General features: G+C 48.3%; 1 protein-coding gene across 1 annotated transcript in view; it reads left to right on the top strand.

Annotated features, from left to right (window-relative positions):
• The window catches only part of LOC144610837 (TBC1 domain family member 20), a 47,568-nt gene extending 37,165 nt beyond the window's left edge, over positions 1 to 10,403 (top strand). The window contains exon 8 of the mRNA XM_078429774.1: positions 9,465 to 10,403. Within this exon, the coding sequence (XP_078285900.1) occupies positions 9,465 to 9,720 (256 nt within the window). The 3' untranslated portion in view covers positions 9,721 to 10,403. The remainder of the gene's footprint in view (positions 1 to 9,464) is intronic.
• Positions 10,404 to 24,761: the final 14,358 nt, after the last annotated feature.

Consider the following 24,761-nt stretch of genomic DNA (forward strand, 5'->3'; position numbering starts at 1 on the left):
GAACTAGTGTGAACAGGTGATCAATGGTCAGCGTGGATTCGGACAGAAGAGCCCGTTTCCATGTTGCATCTCTCAACTAAAAGTGTTTCTATGGAAAAAAGTGCAAGGTCTGCTGTGAGGTAGGTTGCAAGACCAGGACTGCACCCCAGCACATGGGAGGCTTTTACTAGAAGTCTGATAACACTGAGGAAGCAGCTGTTCCTGAATATGGTCGTACGTGCTTCCGTGCTTTTGTATATTCTGCCCGACAAGACAGGGGAAAGGAATGACCAGCAGATGCATTGTGGGCCGAAGGGTCCGTGTCTGTGCCGAACCATTCTGTTGCAATGAGAAAACCCTTTTATTTTCCTAAACTCTGATCGTGCCTCGACGATCTAAATCTCATCATAAGACCCCCTCCCCCCCCCCCCCCAGCCGTGTGCTGCATCCAGCCAAGAATATCTTTTCTTAGGTAAGGAGACCAGAATTAGACTCTCTGCTCCAGGTGTGGTCTCGACAAAAGCTCGCATAATTACAGTGACACTTCCTCCTGCACTCAAGACCTCTTGCGATGAACCCATTTAACGCCGTAACTAATTCCGACACCTGCATGTTAGTTTTCACTCGTGGAATGAAAGTGATTAACAAAAGAACCAAAGTGTGATGCGTGTATATATATATATTTTTTTTTTTTTGGCACATCAAGTGGTTCGAATCTGGAATGCACTGTCGAAGAAATAGAAAATCTTAATTTAAAAAACTGCAGATGCTGAAATAAAAGCGGAAAATGCTGGGAACGCTCAGCAAGTCAAACAGCGCCTGTGATAGAAGGAATGGTTAACCTTTTCAGGTTGAATATTGTCAGAATTGGGCAAGAGTGAAAGAACGTTTGGTGTAAGTTTAATTTAGAGATACAGCGCGGAAACAGGCCCTTCGGCCCACCGGGTCCGCACCGACCAGCGATTCCCCCCACACTAACACTATCCTACACACACTAGGGACAATTTTTACATTTACCAAGCCAATTAACCTACAAACCTGTACGTCTTTGGAGTGTGGGAGGAAACCGAAGATCTCGGACAAAAACCCACGCAAGTCACGGGGAGAACGTACAAACTCCGTACAGACAGCACCCGTAGTCGGGATGGAACCCGGGTCTCCGGCGCTGCATTCGCTGTAAGGCAGCAACTCTACCGCTGCGCCACTGTGACCGCCCAATCTGGTTAGAATCTGGAATACAATGTGGAAGAAATAGAAAATATTTTTTTAGAAATAGAAAATATTTTTTTTAAACTGCCGATGCAGTAAATCTGAAATAAAAGCGGAAAATGCTGGGAACACTCAGCAAGTTAGGCAGCGTCTGCGGTAGAAGGAACAGTTAATCTTTGAGGTTGAAGACTCAGAATTGGGCAAGAGTGAAAGAACGTTTGGTGTAAGTTGCGGAGAAGGTGTGTTAGGTAGACGCAAAGAACTGCTGATGTTGGAATTGTGCATGAAACACAGTGCTGGAGTGGCTCGGTGGGTCAGGCAGCACGGCTGGAATTTTGCTGAGAACACAAAGTGAGGGTGGGAAGGATAGGACAAAGGGAATATCTCTGATGCAGTGAGACCAGAGGATATATTTATGAAGGAACTGCAGATGCTGGTTTAAACCGAAGATAGACACAAAAACTGGAGTAACTCAGCGGGACTGGCAGCATCTCTGGAGAGATGGATTGGACGACATTTGGGGTTGATACCCTTCTTCAGACTGACGTTGGGAGGGGGAGATATATAGATAAGGAAGGGTGAAGGTGTGAAAACAGGGCAAAGGGAATGGAGACCAAGGAAAATGTAGAACAGATCATTGTTAGCTGGGAGAACAACTTCACATCTCTTCAGCTTTCTGCAGAGACCATTCCCTCCGCAACTCCCCAGTCAACTCGTCTCTTCCCACCCAAACCACTCCTTCCCCAGGTACTTTCCCCTGGAACCGCAGGCGATGTAACACCTGCCCCTATACCTCCCCCCTCGACTCCGTCCGAGGACCCTGACAGTTTTTTCAGGTGAGGCAGAGGTTCACCTGCACCTCCTCCAACCTCATCTACTGTACCCGCTGTTCCAGGTGTGGACTCCTTTAAAATTGGCGAGACCAAGCGCAGGCTCGGTGATTATCTCGCTGAACACCTCCGCTCAGTCCGACTAAACCTACCTGATCTCCTGGTTGCAAAACACTTTAACTCCCCCTCCCATTCCCACACTGAAGTTTCTGTCCTGGGCCTTCCTCCATTGTCAGAGTGAGGCCCAGCACAAATTGGAGGAAGAGCACCTCATATTTCGCTTGGGCAGCTTACACCCCAGCGGTATGAACATTGACCTCTAACTTCAAGTAACCCTTGCTTTCCCTCTCCATCCTCCCCTTTCCCAGTTCTCCGACCAGTCTTACTGTCAGCAACTACATTTTATTTCTGTGTGCTTTGTTGTTACCTTCTCCCAGCTAACAACGATCTATTGTACATTTTCCTTGATCTCCATCCCCTTTGCACTGTTTTCACACCATCATATTCCTAATCTATGTATCTCCCTCTCCACATTACGTCAATTTGAAGAAGGGTCTCGACCTGAAACGTCACCCATCCCTTCTCTCCAGAGATGTTGCCTGTCCCGCTGTGTTACTCCAGCTCTTTGTGTCTATCCAGGGAATATGTTGTCATGGTCACAAGAAAAATAGTAGAGTTGACCACTTGGCCACTCAAGCCTGCCCCGCCTTTCGTTAGGATCGTGGCTGATCGAAGCTGGCCTCAACATCTCTCTGTGCAAGTTCCCCAAAGCCTTCAATCCCCCGATCTTCCAAAATGTTATTTACCTCCACCGCTCTCTGAAGCAGAGGATGCCAGAGCTTTACCTATCTCTGCCAAATAGACAATAGACCATGGGTGCAGGAGGAGGCCAATCGGCCCTTCCCGCTAGCACTGCCATTCACTGTGATCATGGCTGTTCATCCACAATCAGTACCCCATTCCTGCCTTCTCCCCATATCCCTTGACTCCGCCATCTTTAAGAGCTCTATCTAACTCTCTCTTGAAAGCATCCAGAGACTTGGCCTCCACTGCCTTCTGAGGCAGAGAATTCCACAGATTCACACCTCTCTGGGTGAAAAAGTTTTTCCTCGTCTCCGTTCTAAATGGCCATTCCATCCTCTCTACTCCCAAATTCTGGAGGTAGTCTCTGAGAAATCCTGCTCTGTGGAGGCGAGCATTGTCATCTTGGAGGATAGAGTTCGGTCCCAGACTGTGGAGATATGGGATTGCCACTGGTTGCAGAATCTCATCTCGATATCTCTCTGCATTGAGATTGCCTCCAATGATGACAAGCCTCGTTTTTCCAGTGAGGGAGATGCCGCCCCACATCATCACACTGCCTCCACCAAAAGATGTTACTCTATCGGTGCAGCAATCAGCATAGCGTTCCCCGCGTCTTCTCCACACTTTGACCCTATGATCCAACTGCCGTAGGCAGAATCTGGACTCATCGCTGAACATAACGTTCCTCCACATGTTCAGGTTCCAGTGCACGTGTTGCCGACACCAGCGCAAACGGGCCTGACGATGAAGGGCAGTCATGGCAGGCCTCCTGGCAGCCCTATGAGACCGGAGATCGGCTGCGTGCAGTCTGTTCCGAATTGTCTGGGCAGAGAGCCGTCGGCCATATCGTCCTGCAAACCTTGACTGCAAATCTGTAGAAGACAGCCTACGGTTCCTAAGTGCTGACAGGGTGAGGAAACGGTCTTCGGGTGTCGTCTTCTTGGGACGCCCACTTCGCGACCTGTCTCTGACATCCCCCGTTATATGGAACTTGGCCTTAACTTTGGAGATAGTACTAGGGCTCACTCCAAATAATGCCGCAACTTGGTTTTGCGGAACACCAGCTTGAAGTTGCCCTATCGCACGAGCCCTATCCAGATCAGTCAAACGTGGCATGCCGATTCTTGGAGCAGACACCTACTGACCACTGTAGCAGGGCCCATGCTCACAGATGCTGCCAATCAGGTGCCAATCAGGCACCTGATTGTCAGCACCTGGGGGTACCAGAAGCTCAAAACAAGAGTCAATAGCAACAGCAGAATAAGCTGTTTGGCATTGGCAGAGAAGATTTGGCAAATTTTTCATGGGCGCAACCCATATACTCAGCTCTGCTGCTCATCCCACAAATGCATGTTCCTTACAAATGTGGCACCATTTAAAAGGGAAATAAACGGGCTTTCCAACTGTATAAGATTTATTGCCAAGAAGCATTGTTACAACAAAGAAATAATCTACCAAACACAAATTTCCTTACTTTTTGTGCTATGTTTATGTACCTGTTGCTAAACAGATACATACCTCAGCTGCTCCCTCTGGTAGCTCGTTCCATGCACCCTCCGTGTGGAAAAAGTTCCCCTCGAGTTCCTGTGAAATCTTCCCCCCTCACCTTAAACCTATGCCCTCTGGTTCTTTATCCCTACCTTGGTGGGAAGGATAAAATCCGTGCATTCACCTCCATTTTCCTCATGATTTTAGTTGAGGCCAATTCAGTTGTTGTGTTGAAGGGGAAGCTAGATAATTCAAGAGGAAGATAGATAATTGAAAGGAAAGAATTTGCATAACTTTGAGGAAAGAGTGGGAGTTGGATTACTCCACGGTCTCGAAGGGCCAAACGGCCTCCTTCCATGTTGTGACCGTTATGATTCTACGGCGATCCCTGACATTTTGCTGTTGATTTATGAATGGGGGAACCGGTGAGGCCCTGTCCTTGTTCTGCTAATGAGGCTGGGGACATCTATCCATTGATCAAGGTCCTGGTGGAGTAACTCCACCAAAATGGTGGAGTAACTCAGCGGTGGGCAAGCAGCTTCTCTGGAGAGAAGGGATGGGTGACGTTTTGGGTCGAGACCCTTCTTCAGACCCTTCTTTCAGAAAAAAACACCCCGAAACGTCACCCATTCCTTCTCTCCCGAGATGCTGGGTTACTCCAGCATTTTATGTCGACCTTCGATTTAAACCAGCGTTCTTTCCTAAACAAGGTCCTGGTAGGTTTTGCTTGTAGACCTTTCAGGATTTCCTAATAGACAATAGACAATAGGTGCAGGAGGAGGCCATTCGGCCCTTCGGGCCAGCACCGCCATTCAGTGTGGTCATGGCTGATTATTCTCAATCAGTACCCCGTTCCTGCCTTCTCCCCATACCCCCTGACTCCGCTATCCTTAAGAGCTCTATCCAGCTCTCTCTTGAATGCATTCAGAGAATTGGCCTCCACTGCCTTCTGAGGCAGAGAATTCCAAGAATTCTAAGCTTGAAGATGGACACAAAATGCTGGAGTAACTCAGCGGGTCAGGTACCATCCCTGGAGAAAAGGAATAGTTGCGGTTTCGGGTCGAGAGGCAACGTATACATTTCTCCAGAGATGCTGTCTGTCCTGCTGAGTTACTCCAACATTTTGATGCTGTCTTCGGTGTAAACCAGCATCTTCAGTTCCTTCCTAAACTGTTAGATAGAGCTCTAGGGGCTATCGGAATCAAGGGATATGGGGAGAAGGCAGGCACGGGTTACTGATTGTGGATGATCAGCCATGATCACAATGAATGGCGGTGCTGGCTCGAAGGGTCGAATGGCCTCCCCCTGCACTATTTTCTGCGTTTAAACATTTTCTCCTGAGCTTGAGTTCTGAGCTGAGAATGACCTTGCCCGGCCATTTTAGGCCGTAGTCATTGACTTGTCATTGTCTTTTTAAAGCATGACGCAATTGCATCTTTTCTGGTTCGTCTTGCTTTTGAGCAAAAGTGAAGCTTTAATTTTTGCCAGTTTGTGTAATTTGAGCTGGACGTATATTGATCCATCCCTAAAGTCATTGACACTAACGAACCACCGTCATCTTCCCCCATTCGAGGAAGCTGTAACCGAACCCACAACCTGTGGCACCGCAAGCCTTTTATAACCAGCCAGACCTGCTGAATTAGTACTATGGACACAGAATCGTGGTATTGTTTCAGAATCGGAAGAGCAGAGGTGGTTTAGCATTTGGAGACGCCAGAGACTGCAGATGCTGAAATCCCGAGCAAAGTGCTGGAGGAACTCAGCGGGTCAGGAGGAATCTGTGGAGGGGATGGACAGACGGCATTTTGGATCGGCACCCTTCTTCACCATTCCCTCCACAGATGCTGCCTGACCCGCTGAGTTCCTCCTGCACGTTGTATTTTTTTGGCTGGACCGATTCAGTTTGGACAAGGCATTCACTTCGTAACGTTGATTCACAATGGACAATAGACAATAGGTGCAGGAGGAGGCCATTCGGCCCTTCGAGCCAGCACCGCCATTCAATGTGATCATGGCTGATCATTCTCAATCAGTACCCCGTTCCTGCCTTCTCCCCATACCCCCTGACTCCGCTATCCTGAAGAGCTCTATCTAGCACTCTCTTGAATGCATTCAGAGAATTGGCCTCCACTGTCTTCTGAAGCAGAGAATTCCACAGATTCACAACTCTCTGACTGAAAAAGTTTTTCCTCATCTCCGTTCTAAATGGCCTACCCCTTATTCTTAAACTGTGGCCCCCCCAGCCTATCCAAAATATATATTTCTCTGCAGTCAGTAAGGTCACCCCTCAGCCTCCTAGCACCAAAGAGAAAAAAAAGCCCAGCCTATCCAACCTCTCCCCATAACACAAGCCCGCAAGCCCAGATAACATCCCGGTCAATCTCTCCTGCACCCTTTCCAACATTAATGACGTCCTTCCTATAACTGGCTGACCAGAACTGCGCACAGAACCAAGTGTGGTCTCGCCAACGACTTGTACAGCTTATCATGATGTCCCAATGTTTGTACTTAATACCCTTCCCAATGAAGGTGAGTGTGTCTAACCTTGGTCCATCCTGTGCATGTGATTTGCCACTTACTGGGAGCACTGCACCTGTACTCCCAGATCTCTGTTCCACGACGCTCTCCAGGGCTCCACCATTTACTGTGTGCATCCTGCCCTGCCTCGACACACCAGAGTGCAGCACCTCACACACTTGTCAGAGATAAATTCCATTTGCCATTCCTGGTGAGCATAGAGGGGCAGCACAATTGCCTGGGGTACTTGCCGACCCAGGGCACTGACTGTGGCCTTTGCAGGACCACTCGTGTCCTGGGAACAAATAGCACAAGAAATGAACATTCTGTCACCATAACCTCTCCGCTTTCTGTCGGAGAGCCTTGGACCTGACACACTAACTCCCATTGCTGCTCGGTATTTTTGGAACGTCCTGCTTTATTTTGGATTTCCAGCATCCACCTGATTTTTAATGTTTTATGCTTTACTCTTAATTGTTTACTGTTTGTTCGTGTTGGTACTTGCGAGCGGAGCACCAAGGCACATTCCTTGTATGTGCACATACTTGGCCAATGAACTTATTCATTCATTCATTCATTTCAATTGAAGACCATTATTTCTGACTTTCAACTTCTGCCTGATCTCAATTTAAGAATGTCTGCTTTGTCCTTTGGACTTTCAATATCCACCTGATATTAAGTCTGAAGTCAGTCTGAAAGAAGTGTATCGACCCGAAACGTCACCCATCCCTTCTCTCCTGAGATGCTGCCTGACCCGCTGAGTTACTCCAGCATTTTGTGATACCTTAATTTTTCGATGGTGTCAGCTTTGTTTCAGATTTCCAAAGTCTGCTTGATTTTAACTTGAGACCGTGCCTGGTTTATTTCAGACTTTCACCATCTATCTGATTTTAATTTCAGATCGTGCCTGTTTTAATTTGGACTTCCAATATCTGCCTGATTTTAAGACTGTTCGTTTTATTTCAGACTTTCAACATTTGCCTGATCTTAATTTAATTCTGTGTCTGTTTTGTTTCGGACTTCCCACACCTGTCTGATTTTATAGAAACATATAAACAAGGTGCAGGAGTAGGCCATTCGGCCCTTCGAACCTGCACCGCCATTCAATATGATCATGGCTGATCATCCAGCTCAGTAACCTGTACCTGACTTCTCTCCATACCCCCTGATCCCTTTAGCCACAAGGGCCACATCTAACTCCTTCTTAAACATAGCCGATGAACTGGCCTCAACTACCTTCTGTGGCAGAGAATTCCACAGACTCACCACTCTCTGTGTGAAGAAATGTTTTCTCATCTCAGTCCTAAAAGACTTCCCCCTTATCCTTGAGCTGTGACCCCTGGTTCTGGACTTCCCCAACATCGGGAACAATCTTCCCGCATCTAGCCTGTCCAACCCCTTAAGAATTTTATATGTTTCTATAAGATCCCCCCTCAGTCTTCTAGATTCCAGCGAGTATAAGCCTAGTCCATCCAGTCTTTAGACAATAGACAATAGACCCTTTCTTCATATGAAAGTCTGCCATCCCCGGGATCAATCTGGTGAACCTTCTCTGTACTCCTTCTAAGGCTAGAGGGAACCTTCTCTATACTCCCTTTAATGTAAGACCACGCCTGATTTATTTCAGACATAAAACACCTTGCTGAATTTAATTTAAGGCCGTCTCTGCTTTATTTTGGATTTGCATCTTCTGCCTATGTTTAATTTGTCTGCTTTTATTTCGGATTTCCAACTTCTGCCTGAGTTTATTTTCTGCTTTATTTTGGACTACCAACGCCTGCCTTGGTTTTAATGTGAAGCCCTGTCGTCTTGTTCTGCCACCAGGCATGTATTTCCCTCTCTGTCTCTGTGACAGCCCCCTGTACCTCTCAGAGCAAGGTGCCCTGTCTCTCAACCCTGACGTTACTCCACCCAAACCGCGTTGAGCTCCATTTGACTCAATCTACACTTCACGCTGCCTCGGCAAGGCCAGCAGCATAATGAAGCATGATTGAGGCAAGGCACCCCAGCCACTCCCTCTTCTCCCCTCTCCCTTCGGCCAAAAAGGTATAGAAGTGTGAAAACGTACACCTCCACATTCAGGGACAGTTTTTTCCCAGCTGTTATCAGGCAACTGAACCATCCCTTCACCAACTAGAGAGCAGTCCTGAACTACTATCTACCTCTTTGGTGACCCTCAGACGATCGGACTTTACTAGCTTTACCTTGCACTAAACGTTATTCCCTTATCATGTATCTGTATACTGTGGACAGCTCGATTGTAATCATATGTAGACACAAAATGCTGGAGTAACTCAGCGGGTCAGGCAACGTCTCGGGAGAGAAGGAATGGGTGACGTTTCGGGTCGAGACCCTTCTTCAGACTGATGTCAGGGGACAAAGATAGAATGTAGTCGGAGACAGGAAGACTAGTGAGAGAACTGGGAAGGGGGAGGGGATAGAGAGGGAAAGCAGGGACTATCGGAAGTTAGAGAAGTCAATGTTCCTACCGCTGAGGTGTAATCATATACTGTCTTTCCGCTGACTGGATAGCGTGCAACAAAGGCTTTTCACTGTACCTGGGGTACACATGACAATAAAGTGAACTGTATCTGACTGTGTCTGGCCGCTAACCTCTTCTCTCCTTCCCTCCCACAGCTTCACCATCAGCACCTTCCAGGACTTCCAGCAAGCCACGTGCCGGCAGCGGCCCGATGCCGTTCTCCGGGAGCAGTCCAAGGCCAGAGCCCGCTCACCGCCCGGCCTTGCCAAGGCCACCGCTCCAGCGGGCGCCAACCAGCTGGTCAAGATGGCGGTGTGGGGGCTGACCGCCACTCTGGGAGCGGCCGCCTTTGCCGTGGTCAACACCGCGATGGAGTGGGCGCCGGAGTTTGTCCTGCAGCTGTTCCCGTAGCCGGGAAGAGGGGACCGTCTCTGGCCGGGAGGCACCGACTCAAACCTGGGTGCAAAGTGTGCAAACAAACACCAGGAAACAAAGCAAGACGCGGGCTTCGCCATGCCCTCCAATCCCATGGCCATCGGACAACTTGCCATTCACACACGTCTCCCCCAGAGCTCGAGGAACTCAGCGGGTCAGCCAGCGCCCGTGGAGGGAGATGGACAGACAATGGCTTGTGCTGGGACCCGTCTCCCGCCCACCACCTCCTGCTCCACCACAAGGGGCAGGCACGGAAGCATTGGGCAGAGTGGCCTCCCGTGTTCCATCAATACCTTTCGTTCCGTCCTTCTGTCAGATGTTCAGCTAAGGACAACGCGACAAAATGGGAAGCCCGTGTTCTTGAATGGGGATAGGAAGCGAGTCTGGCTTGACCATGGTAATCGGTCATCGGCCATCGGCCAGCCGCAGATGCTGACAGTCTGAAATAAAAACAGACATTTGCCGGAAACTCTTGAGTAGCAAAGGCTGCATCTATGTGAGGAGGACCAGAGTTGAGCTCTGAGACCTGAAAGGTGGATCATCCATTCCTCTCTTTCCACGGATGCTGCCTGACCTGCTGAGTGTTTCTGGCACGTGCTTTTACATTCCACATACTGTCAGTGAAGTTACAATTACTGCAGCGCACATTTCCTGCTTCTCTTCGGTTGTTCTTTGCGGGGTTGACGGAGGGGGGGTGGGGGGGGTGGGGGGATGCGGGGGGAATGCTTTCTGTAAATTCTCCCCTCAACGTTTCATAGAAACTGTGTTCTTCTGATTTTGAACGGAGTGAAGGAGCATGATCAGAGTGGGTTGAATGAATTGAAAGATGCAGCGTGGAAACAGGCCCCTTGGCCCACTGAAGCCCACGCCACCGATCCATCACCCCGCTTGCACTAGTTCGTTGTCGTCCCCCTTTGGCATCCGCACCCCACGCCCTAGGGACAATTGTCAGAGGGCCAATTTGGCAACCCGCACGTCTTTGGGATGTGGGAAAACCCATGCAGTCACAGGGAGAACGTGCAAACTCCACAGAGACAGCATCGCATCCCGAGGTCAGGATCGAACCTGGCCCTGTGAGGCAGCAGCTCCAGCAGCTGCTCCATGGGCAGGTTGCGTGTGATGGATGTTAATTGTATCTTGAGTACTACTGCCTTGCCATATCTTTTGGCTTGGAGATGAACTGAAGCCATCTACCCTGTCAGTTGGACAAAAGATCTCCAGGCACTAGTTTGGGAAAGAGGGGAGAAGTTGTTCTGAGTGCTCTGGCTCGTATTTATCTCTCAAACCTTCTCAGTTTGAGGTTGGAGGGCCTGTTGGGGGCCGTTACAAACATTATGGGCAAGTTGCTGTAATCAATGAAAAGCCTGGGCTGCGGAAACTAGTGTTCGTCCTGTGGCCAATAACAACGTTCTGGAGGAACTCAGCAGGTCAAGCAGCGTCTGTGGAGGGAATTAGACGGCGTTTTGGGTCGCGGCTCTTGTCATGGGGTTATGGGGAGAAGGCAGGAGAATAGGATTAAGAGGCAGAGATAGATCTGCCACGACAGAATGGCGGAGTGAACGATGGGCCGCACGGCCTAATTCTGCTCCTATCACTTACGGACCCGTCTTCAGACTGGCAAATGCTTGACAAATTGGTTGCAGTTGTTTGAGGATGCATCCAGTGGAACAGATGTGGTTGAGGGAGTGGGTGGATAAGGGGGAAGTCTTTTAGGACCGAGATGAGAACGTTTTTTTTCACACAGAGAGTGGTGAATCTGTGGAATTCTCTGAAAGGCTGGAGCGTTTGGGCTTGTATACACTGTAATTTAGAAGGATGAGGGGGGATCTTATTGAAACATATAAGATAATTAGGGGATTGGACACATTAGAGGCAGATAACATGTTCCCAATGTTGGGGGAGTCCAGAACAAGGGGCCACAGTTTAAGAATAAGGGGTAGGCCATTTAGAACGGAGATGAGGAAGAACTTTTTCAGTCAGAGGGTGGTGAAGGTGTGGAATTCTCTGCCTCAGAAGGCAGTGGAGGCCAGTTCGTTGGATGCTTTCAAGAGAGAGCTGGATAGAGCTCTTAAGGATAGCGGAGTTAGGGGGTATGGGGAGAAGGCAGGAACGGGGTACTGATTGAGAGTGATCAGCCATGATCGCATTGAATGGCGGTGCTGGCTCGAAGGGCTGAATGGCCTACTCCTGCACCTATTGTCTATTGTCTATTGTCTATTGTAGTTGAGACCAGTTCATTGGCTATATTTAAGAGAGAGTTAGATGTGGCCCTTGTGGCTAAAGGGATCAGGGGGTATGGAAAGAAGGCAGGTACAGGATACTGAGTTGGATGATCAGCCATGATCACATTGAATGGCGGTGCAGGCTCGAAGGGCCGAATGGCCTCCTCCTGCACCTATTTTCTATGTTTCTATAAGACACGTGTGGATACTGGAAAGCCTCCACTAGGCCCCAGGTGGGAGACCGCCGCACAAAACTTTGAACGTGCAGGAAAGTTGGCGATGAGCAAGTGTAGATTAAGAGTCATTGGCATCGAAATAAATGGCTCCTCCTTTGACCTGCAACACTGATGCGGCAGGTGGTTCTGCTGCCTCACAAGGCGGAGGTTGATGGGAGACCCGGCAGAGGTAAAATGACCAGAGGTCTAGACGAGGTAGACAGTCAGAACCTTTTCTCCCAGGGTTGTCAGCGACTGGAGGGCATAACTTTCAGGTGAGAGGGGTGGGGGAGGGCGGGGGGGGGGGGTAGTTTAAAGATGTGCGGAGCATGTTTTTATTGCACAGAGTGGTGGGTGCCGTGATGTAATGACAACGCTTGTGTTGTGTGTTCTGTCGGTAGATGAGTGCATCAGGGGGTGCAGAAGAAAAAATAAAGTGCAGAATATACACCGATCAGCCAAAACATTATGACCTGATGAGCCAAAACATTATGACCACCTGCCTAATATGCTGCTGGTCCTCCGTGTGCAGCCCCATACGCAGCAGGGGTGCGATGCACTGTGTATTGTGACACATTCCTCCCGTGACCACCATTAACATTTTCTGTGACTTGTGCCACAGTCGACCTTCTGTCGGTTCGGACCAGACGGGATAGCCTTCGTTGCCCTCGGGCATCGATGAGCCTTGGGCGCCCAACACCCTGTCTGTCGCCGGTTTGTGGTTTGTCCCTCCTCGGACCACTGTCGGTAGGTACTCACCACTGCTGACCGGGAGCACCCCACAAGCCTTGCCGTTTCAGAGATGCTCTGACCCAGTTGTCTGGCCATAAAAATTTGGCCCTTGTCAAAGTCACTCAGGTCTTTACTCCTGCCCATTTCTCCTGCATCCAACACGTCAACTTCAAGAACTGACTGTTCACTTGCTGCCTAATATATCCCACTCCTTGACAGGTGCCATTGTAACAAGATAACCAATGTTATTCACTTCGCCTGTCAGTGGTCATAATGTTTTGGCTGATCGGTGTAGTTTCACAGCTACAGAGAAAGTGCAGATTTAAAAAAGTGCAAGGGGCGCAATGAACTAGGTTGGAAGATTGGGAAATTCATCCCTAGCATTTGAGGGGTCCGTTCAAGTGTCTGCTAACAGTGGGGAGGGAACTTGCTGAATCTGGTGGTCTGTGGTTCTGCATCTTCTGCATAATACTAAACAGAAATACAGCGACAATGGGTAGAGCAAAGGGGAAGTAACAGAATATAGTTCTCAGCATTGTAGCGCATCAGTCCCACAGACAAAGTTCAATGATTGCAACGAGGTAGAGGTGAATTGGACAGTGTCTTAGCTTATGCAAGGACCATTCAGAAAGCTGATAACACAGGGGGAAGAAGCTGTTCCTGAGTCTGGTGGTGCGCGCTTTCAAGCTCCTGCACCTTCTGCCCAACGGGAGCAGGGGGAAGGAGGAATGACCAGGGTGGGACAAGTCTTTGATGATGTTTTCCGAGGCAGCGTAGAAGTGTAGACGGAGTCAATGGTGGGGACCCTGGTCTGTGTGATGGACTGGGCTACATCCACAACGCTCTGCAATTTCTTGGGCAGAGCTGTTCCCAAACCAAGCTGTATTGCATCGATTTGAGTATAGGAGCAGGGAGGTTCTGCTGCAGTTGTACAGGGCCTTGGTGAGACCGCACCTGGAGTATTGTGTACAGTTTTGGTCTCCTAATCTGAGGAAAGACATTCTAGCCTTAGAGGGAGTACAGAGAAGGTTCACCAGATTGATCCCTGGGATGGCAGGACTTTCATATGAAGAAAGACTGGATAGACTAGGCTTATACTCGCTGGAATTTAAAAGACTGAGGGGGGATCTTATAGAAACATATAAAATTCTTAAGGGGTTAGAGAGGCTAGATGCAGGAAGATTGTTCCCGATGTTGGGGAAGTCCAGAACTAGGGGTCACAGCTTAAGGATAAGGGGGAAGTCTTTTAGGACCGAGATGAGAAAACATTTCTTCACACAGAGAGTGGTGAGTCGGTGGAATTCTCTGCCACAGAAGGTAGTTGAGGCCAGTTCATTGGCTACATTTAAGAGGGAGTTAGATGTGGCCCTTGTGGCTAAAGGGATCAGGGGGTATGGAAAGAAGGCAGGTACAGATTACTGAGTTGGATGATCAGCCATGATCACATTGAATGGCGGTGCAGGCTCGAAGGGCCGAATGGCCTACTCCTGCACCTATTTTCTATGTTTCTATAACTGCATGCTTTTATGGTGCATCTGTAGATGTTTATAAGAGTCATTGGAGACATGCCAAATTTCCTCAGGAGGTAAAGCACTGATGTGTCTTCTTGACAGTCGCATCATTGCGACAGGTCTACGACAGGTTATTGGTAACATTAACACCGTGGAAATTGAAGCTCTCAACCATTTCCACTTTGGCACCATTGTTGCAGTTGGGGGCTTGTACTCCACCACGCTTCCTGAAGCCGATAACTAACTCTCCGCTGTCATGGAGGGAAGAGGCTATTGTCCTGGCACCGTGTCACTACGTTCTCTATCTCCTTCCTACACTCCACATCTCGTCGTGGCTCATAATCCAGCTCACTACGGTGTTGCTTGCAAACCTGAAGGTGGAGTTAGCTGAATTTGGCCGCACAATCGTGAGTGTATAGGGCTTATGGTAGGAGACAGAGAACCTCGCGGGACACCGGTGTTGAGAATTATGTGGAGGGGGTGTTTTCACCCATTCTCATTGATCGTGGTCTCTGGGTCAAAAAGCCGAGGATCCAGCGGCAGAGGAGGGTGCTGACTCCTAGGTCCCAGGAGTTTGGAGACGAGTTTGGATGGGATTATCGTGTTTCAGATGGAGCTGTAGTCGATAAATAGGAGACTAAAGAGTCTATGGACCAGAGTGGGCGGCACTTTGGCGCAACAGTAGAGTTGCTGCCTTATAGCGCCAGAGACCCAGGTTCGATCCTGACTACGGGCGCTGTCTGTATGGAGTTTGTACGTTTCCCTCTGACCTGCGGGGGCTTTCCCTGGGGTCTCCGGTTTTCGTCCCACACTCCAAAGATGTACAGGCTTGTAGGTTAATTGGCTTGGTTTAATTGTAAATTATCCCTAGTGTGTGTAGGATAGATGTTAAGAGTACGGGGATGGCTGGTTGGCGGGACGGTGGGCAGAAGGGTCTGTTTTCTGCGCTGTATCTCTGAACTAAGGGGCCACAGTTTAAGAATAAGGGGTAGGCCATTTAGAACTGAGATGAGGAAAAACTTTTTCAGTCAGAGAGTTGTGAATCTGTGGAATTCTCTGCCTCAGAAGGCAGTGGAGGCCAATTCTCTGAATGCATTCAAGAGAGAGCTAGATAGAGCTCTTAAGGATAGCGGAGTCAGGGGGTATATGGAGAACGCAGGAACGGGGTACTGATTGAGAATGATCAGCCATGATCACATTGAATGGTGGTGCTGGCTCGAAGGGCCGAATGGCCTCCTCCTGCACCTATTGTCTATTGTTTAAGCTAAACTAAGTTGCATGTAGGACGAGAGAAGATGGTGCCTGTGTGGACCTGTTGCAACAGTACGCAAACCGCAGTGGATCAAGACTCGCGCACGAGCTATAGGGAGAGAAGAACGAAGTGGGGACCTGAGCACTAAGAGGAACCTGAGGGACAACTTGTTCACACTGAGGGTGGTGAGTTTATGTAACAAGTTGCTGAAGCAGCATTTAAAAGGCATTTTAGACAGGTAAATGGATACAAAAGGTTTAGAAGGATATGGGCAAAGTGCAGGCAAATGGGATTAGTTGAGATGGGGGCATCTTGGACAAGTTGGGCCGAAGAGCCTGTTTTCGTGTTGTGTGACGGACATAGATAAAAGTCGTAGGAAAAAATGTTGAATTGTTTTCTGAATAGTCTGAAAATGTTCTTGGCCAAAACGCCAGTGTAGGTTTAGGTTTAAGTTTAGAGAAACAGCGCGGAAACAGGCCCTTTCGGCCCACCGGGTCCGCGCCGACCAGAGATCCCCGCACATTAACACTATCCTACACACACTAGGGACAATTTTTACATTTGTCCAGCCAATTAACCTACAAACCTGCACGTCTTTGGAGTGTGGGAGGAAACCGAAGATCTCGGAGAAAACCCATGCAGGTCACGGGGAGAACGTACAAACTCCGTACAGACAGCACCCGTATTCGGGATGGAACCCGGGTCTCTGGTGCTGCATTTGCTGTAAGGCAGCAACTCTACCGCTGCGCCACCGTGCCACCCTAAACTAGTTGGTCCAGGATGGATTTCTGATGATATTTAGAACATGGAACAGAACAGCACAAGAACAAGCCCTTTGGCCCGCAATGTCTGTGCTGAACATGATGCCAAGACTATCACTTATCCACTTGCACATATTGCATATCCCTCCATTAGACAATAGGTGCAGGAGGAGGCCATTCGGCCCATCGAGCCAGCACCGCCATTCAATGTGATCATGGCTGATCATTCTCAATCAGTACCCCGTTCCTGCCTTCTCCCCATACCCCCTGACTCCGCTATCCTTAACATTCTCTGCATATATCCATGTGCTTGTCCAATCTTTTAAATGCCGCTTCAACCACCAGCCTATTCCATGCACTTGCCACCCATTGTGTAAAAAACCCTTGCCCTGCACGCCTTTAAACTTTTGCCCCTCTCACCTTAAAGCTACTTACACCCAGGAATTTGAAACTCTCGACCATCTCCACTTCAGCACTTCGGATGATGGCCACCTTTGCTTTACTGAGGTTGAGGGGAGCGGTTCTTGTCTGGAGACCATGGTTTTCAACCTCTCCATCTCTGTCCTGCACTCCGTCTCGTCATTGTTTGAGGTCCAGCCCACAGCCGTGGTGGCATCTGCAAATTTGTGGGTGGTGTTGGAGCTGAACCTGGTGCAGTTAAACCTTTAGAGGAAGTATTTATTCACAAAATGCCGGAGTAACTCAGCAGGTCAGGCAGTATCTCAGGAGAGAAGGAAGTATAGTCAGGGGCTGAGAACACATCCTTGGATTGAGAATTTTCTTGGAGTATAGTTTGTCACCCCTCCTCACTGATTGTGGTCTGTGGGTCAGAAAGTCGAGGATCCAGTTGCAGAGGGAGGTGCTGAGTCCCATGTTCAGGAAATTGGAGATGTTTGATTGGAATTATTTAGTGTGGTTCATTGTCATGTGTACCGAGCAAGGTACAGTGAAAAGCTTTTGTTGCATGCTAACCAGTCAGCGGAAAGACAATACATGATTACAATCGAGCCATTCTCAGTGTATAGACACGTGATAAGGGAATAATGTTTAGTGCAACAAGATAAAGCCAGTAAAATCCGATCAAAGGTAGTCTTGAGGGTCACCAATGAGGTAGATAGTAGTTCAGGACTGCTCGCTATGGTTCAGTTTTCTAATACAGCTGTAAAACTGTCTACAACTGAATTATGGTGTTATGGCAGAGTTACAGTCAATAAATAGGAGGTTGACCTAGATATCCTTGTTATCCAGATATCCCAGGGAGGAGTGGAGCTGGGAGATGGCACTTGATGTGGACCTGTTGTGATGGTAGGTGAATTGCAATGGATCAAGACTGTCGGGGAGGCTGGAGTTAATGTGTACCCATGACCAGCCTTATAGACAATAGACAATGGGTGCAGGAGGAGGCCATTCGGCCCTTCGAGCCAGCACCGCCATTCAATGTGATCATGGCTGATCATTCTCAATCAGTACCCTGTTCCTGCCTTCTCCCCATACCCCCTGACTCCGCTATCCTTAAGAGCTCTATCTAACTCTCTCTTGAATGCATTCAGAGAATCGGCCTCCACTGCCTTCTGAGGCAGTGAATTCCACAGATTCACAACTCTCTGACTGAAAAAGGTTTTTCCTCATCTCAGGTCTAAATGGCCTACCCCTTATTCTTAAACTGTGGCCCCTTGTTCTGGACAAGATTCAATAATAGTTCAATAGAGTTTATTTGTCACATATGCAACTACACAGTGAGATTCTAGTTGCGTATATTACACATGCAGGCACCACCACCTTTGGCGCCATTATTGAAAGTCCAAAGCACTTCATGATGCTGGATGTCAGAGCCACTGGACAATAGTCACTAAGGCAGATAACCTTGCTTTTCTCTTCCGCTGGGCTGAAAGTGGCTACCTTAAAGCAGGTTTGGAACCTCGGGCTCAAGCAGTGGGAGATTAAAGCTGAATCACACAGGTCCCGAGGACACAGCCGAGACCTCCGTCTGGGCCACTTGCTTTCCGGGATTCACTCTGACATCTGGGACCGAGATCGTGGCCCGCTGAGTTACTCCAGCACTTTGAGTCTTATCTTCAACACAGAAACCAGGCCCTTTGACCCAACTCCTCCATGTAACCAGGTGACACAACTAAACCAGTCCCTCCTCTCTTTTGGGACCCTTAAGAATGATTTGTCCAGTCTCTCCACAGACCCGCTGAGTTCCACTGCCTTCTCCCCATAGCCCTTGATTCCGCTAGCCCCTAGAGCTCTATCTAACTCTCTTTTAAATTCATCCAGTGAATTGGCCTCCACTGCCTTCTGTGGCAGAGAATTCCACAAATTCACAACTCTCTGGGCGAAAAAGTTTCTTCTCACCTCAGTTTTAAATGGCCTCCCTTTTATTCATAGACTGTGGCCCCTGGTTCTGGACTCCCCCAACATTGGGAACATTTTTCCTGCATCTAGCTTGTCCAGTCCTTTTATAATTTAATACGTTTCTATAAGATCCCCTCTCATCCTTCTAAATTCCAATGACTACAAGCCCAGTATTTCCAATCTTTCCTCATATGACAGTCCCACCATCCCGGGGATCAACCTCATGAACCAACGCTGCACTGTCTCAATAGCAAGGATGTCCTTCCTCAAATTAGGAGACCAAAACTGCACACAGTACTCCAGATGTGGTCTCACCGGGGCCCTGTACAACTGCAGAAGGACCTCTTTACTCCTGTACTCAAATCTTCTCGTTACGAAGCCCAACATTCCATTAGCCGCTCCTGCTTGGGTTAGCCCTCATCAGTGCAGCTCACCCTTGCCGACAAGATGGCAAGCTGTTTCAATCTCTTTTCAAACACTGGAATTTAGAAAGATGAGGGGGGATCTTATTGAAACGTATAAGATTATTAAGGGGTTGGACACGTTAGAGGCAAGAAACATGTTCCCAATGTTGGGGGAGTCCAGAACAAGGGGCCACAGTTTAAGAATAAGGGGTAGGCCATTTTGAACTGAGACGAGGAAAAACTTTTTCAGTCAGAGAGTTGTGAATCGGTGGAATTCTCTGCCTCAGAAGGCAGTGGAGGCCAATTCTCTGAATGCATTCAAGAGAGAGCTGGATAGAGCTCTTAAGGATAGCGGAGTCAGGGGGTATGGGGAGAAGGCAGGAACGGGGTACTGATTGAGAATGATCAGCCGTGATCACATTGAATGGCGGTGCTGGCTCGATGGGCCGAATGGCCTCCTCCTGCACCTATTGTCTTTGTTCTTCACTGGCCCCGTGACCTCGTTGTGGTTGATTTGTGTGCAACAGTATCGTTAACGTCGACCTTTCTCGCCTTTACTGCTAAGATCTCGCTCCCATTGCACAGTGCAGTGAGGGTGGTTTTGCTGCAGTTAACATCCCTGTTCAATGCTATTCCGGCACAGAATTTTTATTTTTCCCAACTAAATATTGGGATGACAGAATAATTGTCTTGAGACCTTATTTGTGAAGTCTGTCACCGAACCGTCCCTCTCCCTGGTGGCAGATTGAAACTGAATCAGACTGGTTGCAAACTTGGTGTAGTCTTGTGTCGTTAATGTCACCAGTTTCCATTCTGGCAGCCTTTCTTCCCGAATTCGGTGTCCGCAGTTTCGTGCTGAACCCTTCATTTATGCCTTTACCTCTAGACCTGACCCTCCAATAGTACACGTTAGGGGAGGGGAGTTTAGAAACATAGAAAAATAGGAAATAGGTGCAGGAGTAGGCCATTCAGCCCTTCGAGCCTGCACCGATGATCATGGCTGATCATCCAACTCGGTATCCTGTACCTGCCTTCTCTCCATACCCCCTGATCCCTTTAGCCACAAGGGCCACATCTAACTCCCTCTTAAATATAGCCAATGAACTGGCCTCAACTACCTTCTGTGGCAGAGAATTCCACAGATTCACCACTCTCTGTGTGAAAAAAAACTTTCTCATCTCGGTCCTAAAAGACTTCCCCCTTATCCTTAAACTGTGACCCCTTGTTCTGGACTTCCCCAACATCGGGAACAATCTTCCTGCATCTAGCCTGTCCAACCCCTTAAGAATTTTGTAAGTTTCTATAAGATAACATGTTAGGGGAGGGGAGTTTAAAACTGGAGTGCATAGGTTTAGGGTGAGAGGGGCAATATTTTTAAAGTTATCTGAGAGGCAGGTTGTTCCACACAAATGGTGGTGCAAATGTAGAACATGGAACAGCACAGGGACAGGCCCTTCAGCCCATAATGTCTGTGCAGATCACAAAGCCAAGTTCAAGTCAAGTTGTTTATTTGTCACATACATATACAAGATGTGCAGTGAAATGAAGGTGGCAACGCCTGCGGATTGTGCTAAAACTACAAAACAGAATAGATTAATTTTTTTTTAACACAAAAAATAAATGAATGCAGTAAAATTAAATTAGTCCCTGGTGATGTGAGAGTTAACAGTCCTGATGGCCTGTGGGAAGAAACTCCGTCTCATCCTCTCTGTTTTCACAGCGTGACAGCGGAGACAGAGGCCTGCCTGCACGTGATCCTTATCCCTCCATTACCTGCATATCCATGTGCCTAAAAGCCTCTTAAACGCCACTGTCGCATCTGCCTCCACACCACCCCTGGCCATGTGTCCCAGGCACACACCACTCTCTGTTAAAAAAAAAACTTTCCTGCACATCTTTAAACCTTCTCCCTCAAATATATGGCCTTTAGTCTTTGGCATTTCCATCCTTGGGAAAGGGTCCTGAGTCTGTGCTATCTATGCCTCCCGTAATGTTATGGTCATCGAGCTATCAGAAGTGGCAGGGGTGGATACAATTACAGCATCTAGAAGACACTTGGGCAGGTACATGGTATCTGTAGGTTGGTGAGGACATGTTGGGCTGAAGGGCCTGTTTCCATGCTGCAAAGCTCTGATTCCATGCCTCCTGGTTCAGCGAGGAACAAGACTCAACAAGGTCGATTGGAAGATAGACACAAAAAGCTGGAGTAACTCAGCGGGCCAGGCAGCATCTCTGGAGAGAACGAATTGGTGATGTTTCGGGTCAAGACCCTTCTCTGTACGGTCTTGCTTGTCCAAATCCTTACAGTCCTGTCATCCCCTGGACCATCAGAGCTTTCCCAGTCCTACTCTCTTGCCCAGTCCCCATTCCATCAGTAGGACAGTGCTGGCTCTCGAATCCCACCCCTCTCCTCCTTGACAAGTCCCAGACGGCCATTTTTGTTCACCCTGCTACAGGAAGGAGTGTAGGACAATAACTGCAGATGCTGGTACAAAACGAAGGTATCACAAAATGCTGGAGTGACTCACCCGCTGAGCTAATCCAGCATTTTGTAATACGCACATTGCCGCACTGGTGGGTAAGGCAAAGCAGCGCCTTTATCACCTTAGACAGCTGAGGAAATTCAGAGTGTCTCTGAGGATCCTTCATTGCTTCTACTCTGGAGCTGTAGAGAGCATCCTGTCCGGCAACATTACAGTCTGGTTTGGGAACAGCTCTGCCCAGGACAGGATGGCCCTGCAGAGAGTAGTGGTCCTGCACCACCATGGGAACTACACTCGTCCCCCTGCAGGACCTATACATCAGGAGGTGTAGATCAAGAGCAAGCAAGATTATGGTGGACCCCTACCACCCCAGCAACGGACTGTTCCAGCTGCTACGGTCAGGCAAACGCCTCCGCTGTCACGCTGTGAAAACAGAGAGGATGAGATGGAGTTTCTTCCCACAGGCCATCAGGACTGTTAACTATTATAACTCCAGGGACTAAATTTTGTCTTCTCTGTATTAACTTTAATTTATATGCTGTAACTGTAATTCTTTTTTTTTTGCAAACTAATTCTTTTTTTTGTTGCACAATCCGCAGGCATTGCCACTATCATTTCACTGCACATCGTGTATGTGTATGTGACAAATAAACTTGACTTGACTTGACTTGACTTGACTTGCTACAGGAAGGATTTCATTGAGCTGGAAAGAATGCAGGGAAGATTTACAAGGATGTTGCCAGGACTCAAGGGCCTGAGTTATCAAGGGAGGTTGGGCAGGCCAGGACTTTACAAGATCACCCCTCAGCCTCCTGTGCTTCAAGGAATGGAGGTGTAAAAAATCATGAGGGGAATAGATAGGGAGAATGCACAACAGTCTTTTACCCAGGGTTGGGGCATCAAGGACCAGAGGAAATGGGTTTAAAATGTGAGGGGAAAGATCTACCAAGAATCGGAGGGGCAACCTTTTCACTCAGAGGGTGGTGGATGTAAATGGGCTGCCGGAGGAGGTATTAGGCTTGTATACACTGGAATTTAGAAGGATGAGAGGGGATTTTATCGAAACATATAAGATTATTAAGGTGTTGGACACGTTAGAGGCAGGAAACATGTTCCCAATGTTGGGGGAGTCCAGAACCAGGGGACACAGTTTAAGAATAAGGGGTAGGCCATTTAGAACGTAGATGAAAAACCTTTTCAGTCAGAGAGTTGTGAATCTGTGGAATTCTCTGCCTCAGAAGGCAGTGGAGGCCAATTCTCTGAATGCATTCAAGAGAGAGCTAGATAGAGCTCTTAAGGATAGCGGAGTCAGGGGGTATGGGGAGAAGGTAGGAACTGGGTACTGATTATGGATGATCAGCCATGATCACACTGAATGGCGGTGCTGGTTCGAAGGGCCGAATGGCCTACTCCTGCACCTATTGTCTATTGTAGTTAGTCAGGTACAATAATATTTCAAAGACATTTGGACGGGTGCTGTACGTGGATGTGCATGGGGAAATGGGACTAGCTTTGATGGGGCATCTTGGTCAGCAGGGCCCAGTTGGGCGGAATGACCTGTTATTGTGCTGTACAACTCTGAGTACCTACCCTAAAAGTTCCTTGACAGTTCACCCTAGTGTATGGGTGATCGATGGCCAGCGCGGACTCGATGGGCTGAAGGACCTGTTTCCACGTTGTATCTCTAAACTGAACTAAATGCTGCGAGATTTCTGTGTCGTTATAGACAATAGACAATAGGTGCAGGAGGAGGCCATTCGGCCCTTCGAGCCGGCACCGCCATTCAATGTGATCATGGCTGTTCATTCTCAATCAGTACCCCGTTCCTGCCTTCTCCCCATACCCCCTGACTCCGCTATCCTTAAGAGTTCTATCCAGCTCTCTCTTGAATGCATTCAGAGAATTGGCCTCCACTGCCTTCTGAGGCAGAGAATTCCACAGATTCACAACTCTCTGACTGAAAAAGGTTTTTCCTCATCTCAGTTCTAAATGGCCTACCCCTTATTCTTAAACTGTGGCCCCTTGTTCTGGACTCCCCCAACATTGGGAACATGTTTCCTGCCTCTAACGTGTCCAACCCCTTAATAATCTTATAATTTTCGATAAGATCTCCTCTCATCCTTCTAGGATCTCATCCACGTTGAGTAAAACGCACTTCTCCTGGAGCCTCCTTAGGCATGGTATCCGTAGGGCTGTGGATAAAGTTGGACTACATTCTCCCCTCGCCAGTTCCCATCTGCCATGACCAGTTTTATTGCATGTAACATAATTGTAAATATTGATATTCACTGGTCCATTTATATCAATGTATATACTGTATGTTGTAAGACTTTAGTGCTTGCCTCTTTAAATTGACTGATGGGCGAGCGGGGAATCTTACTACAGTGGCCCATCCTTTCAAGCAGTCAGAGCATTGAACAGCCAGGCCTGGATATTACCACGCGGTGAGTGATTAAAAATGAACCGTTTTATCACGTCTCCCTGCGAGCTTGAGTTGAGCGATGACTAAAAGCGCCTCGCAATTCATTCTTCCAGAGGCATGTTGGATGGAATCTTGGGCAAGGGAGTCACACGGTTTCTTTCTTGATAAAATCCAGTTGAATTCTCCAAATACTTGGGCAACATTAACCCTCGGCCTCCTTTATATCTCGGCGAGACCAAGCACAGGCTCGGCGATCATTTCGCCAAACACCTCTGCTCAGTTCGTCTAAACCTACCTGGTCTCCCGGTTGCTAAGTACTTTAACTCCCCATCCCATTTTAACACTGACCTTTCTGTCATGGGCATCCTCCATTGTCAAAGAGTGAGGCCCAGTGCAAATTGGAGGAGCAACACTTCATATTTCGCTTGGGCAGCTTACACCCCAGCGGGATGAATATTGACTTCTCTAACTTCATAATCCTTGCTTTCCCTCTTTCTCCATCCCTCTCCCTTCCCAGTTCTCCAACCAGTCTGACAGTCCCTCTGATTGCACTGTATCTCTGCTTTGTTCTCACCTTTCCCTAGCTGACAATGGTCTATCCTACATTTCCCTTGATCTGCATCTCTTTTGATCTCTTACACTTATCACTGTAACTCT

Source organism: Rhinoraja longicauda, chromosome 2, assembly GCF_053455715.1.
Source record: "Rhinoraja longicauda isolate Sanriku21f chromosome 2, sRhiLon1.1, whole genome shotgun sequence".
Classification (NCBI taxonomy): Eukaryota; Metazoa; Chordata; class Chondrichthyes; order Rajiformes; family Arhynchobatidae; genus Rhinoraja; species Rhinoraja longicauda.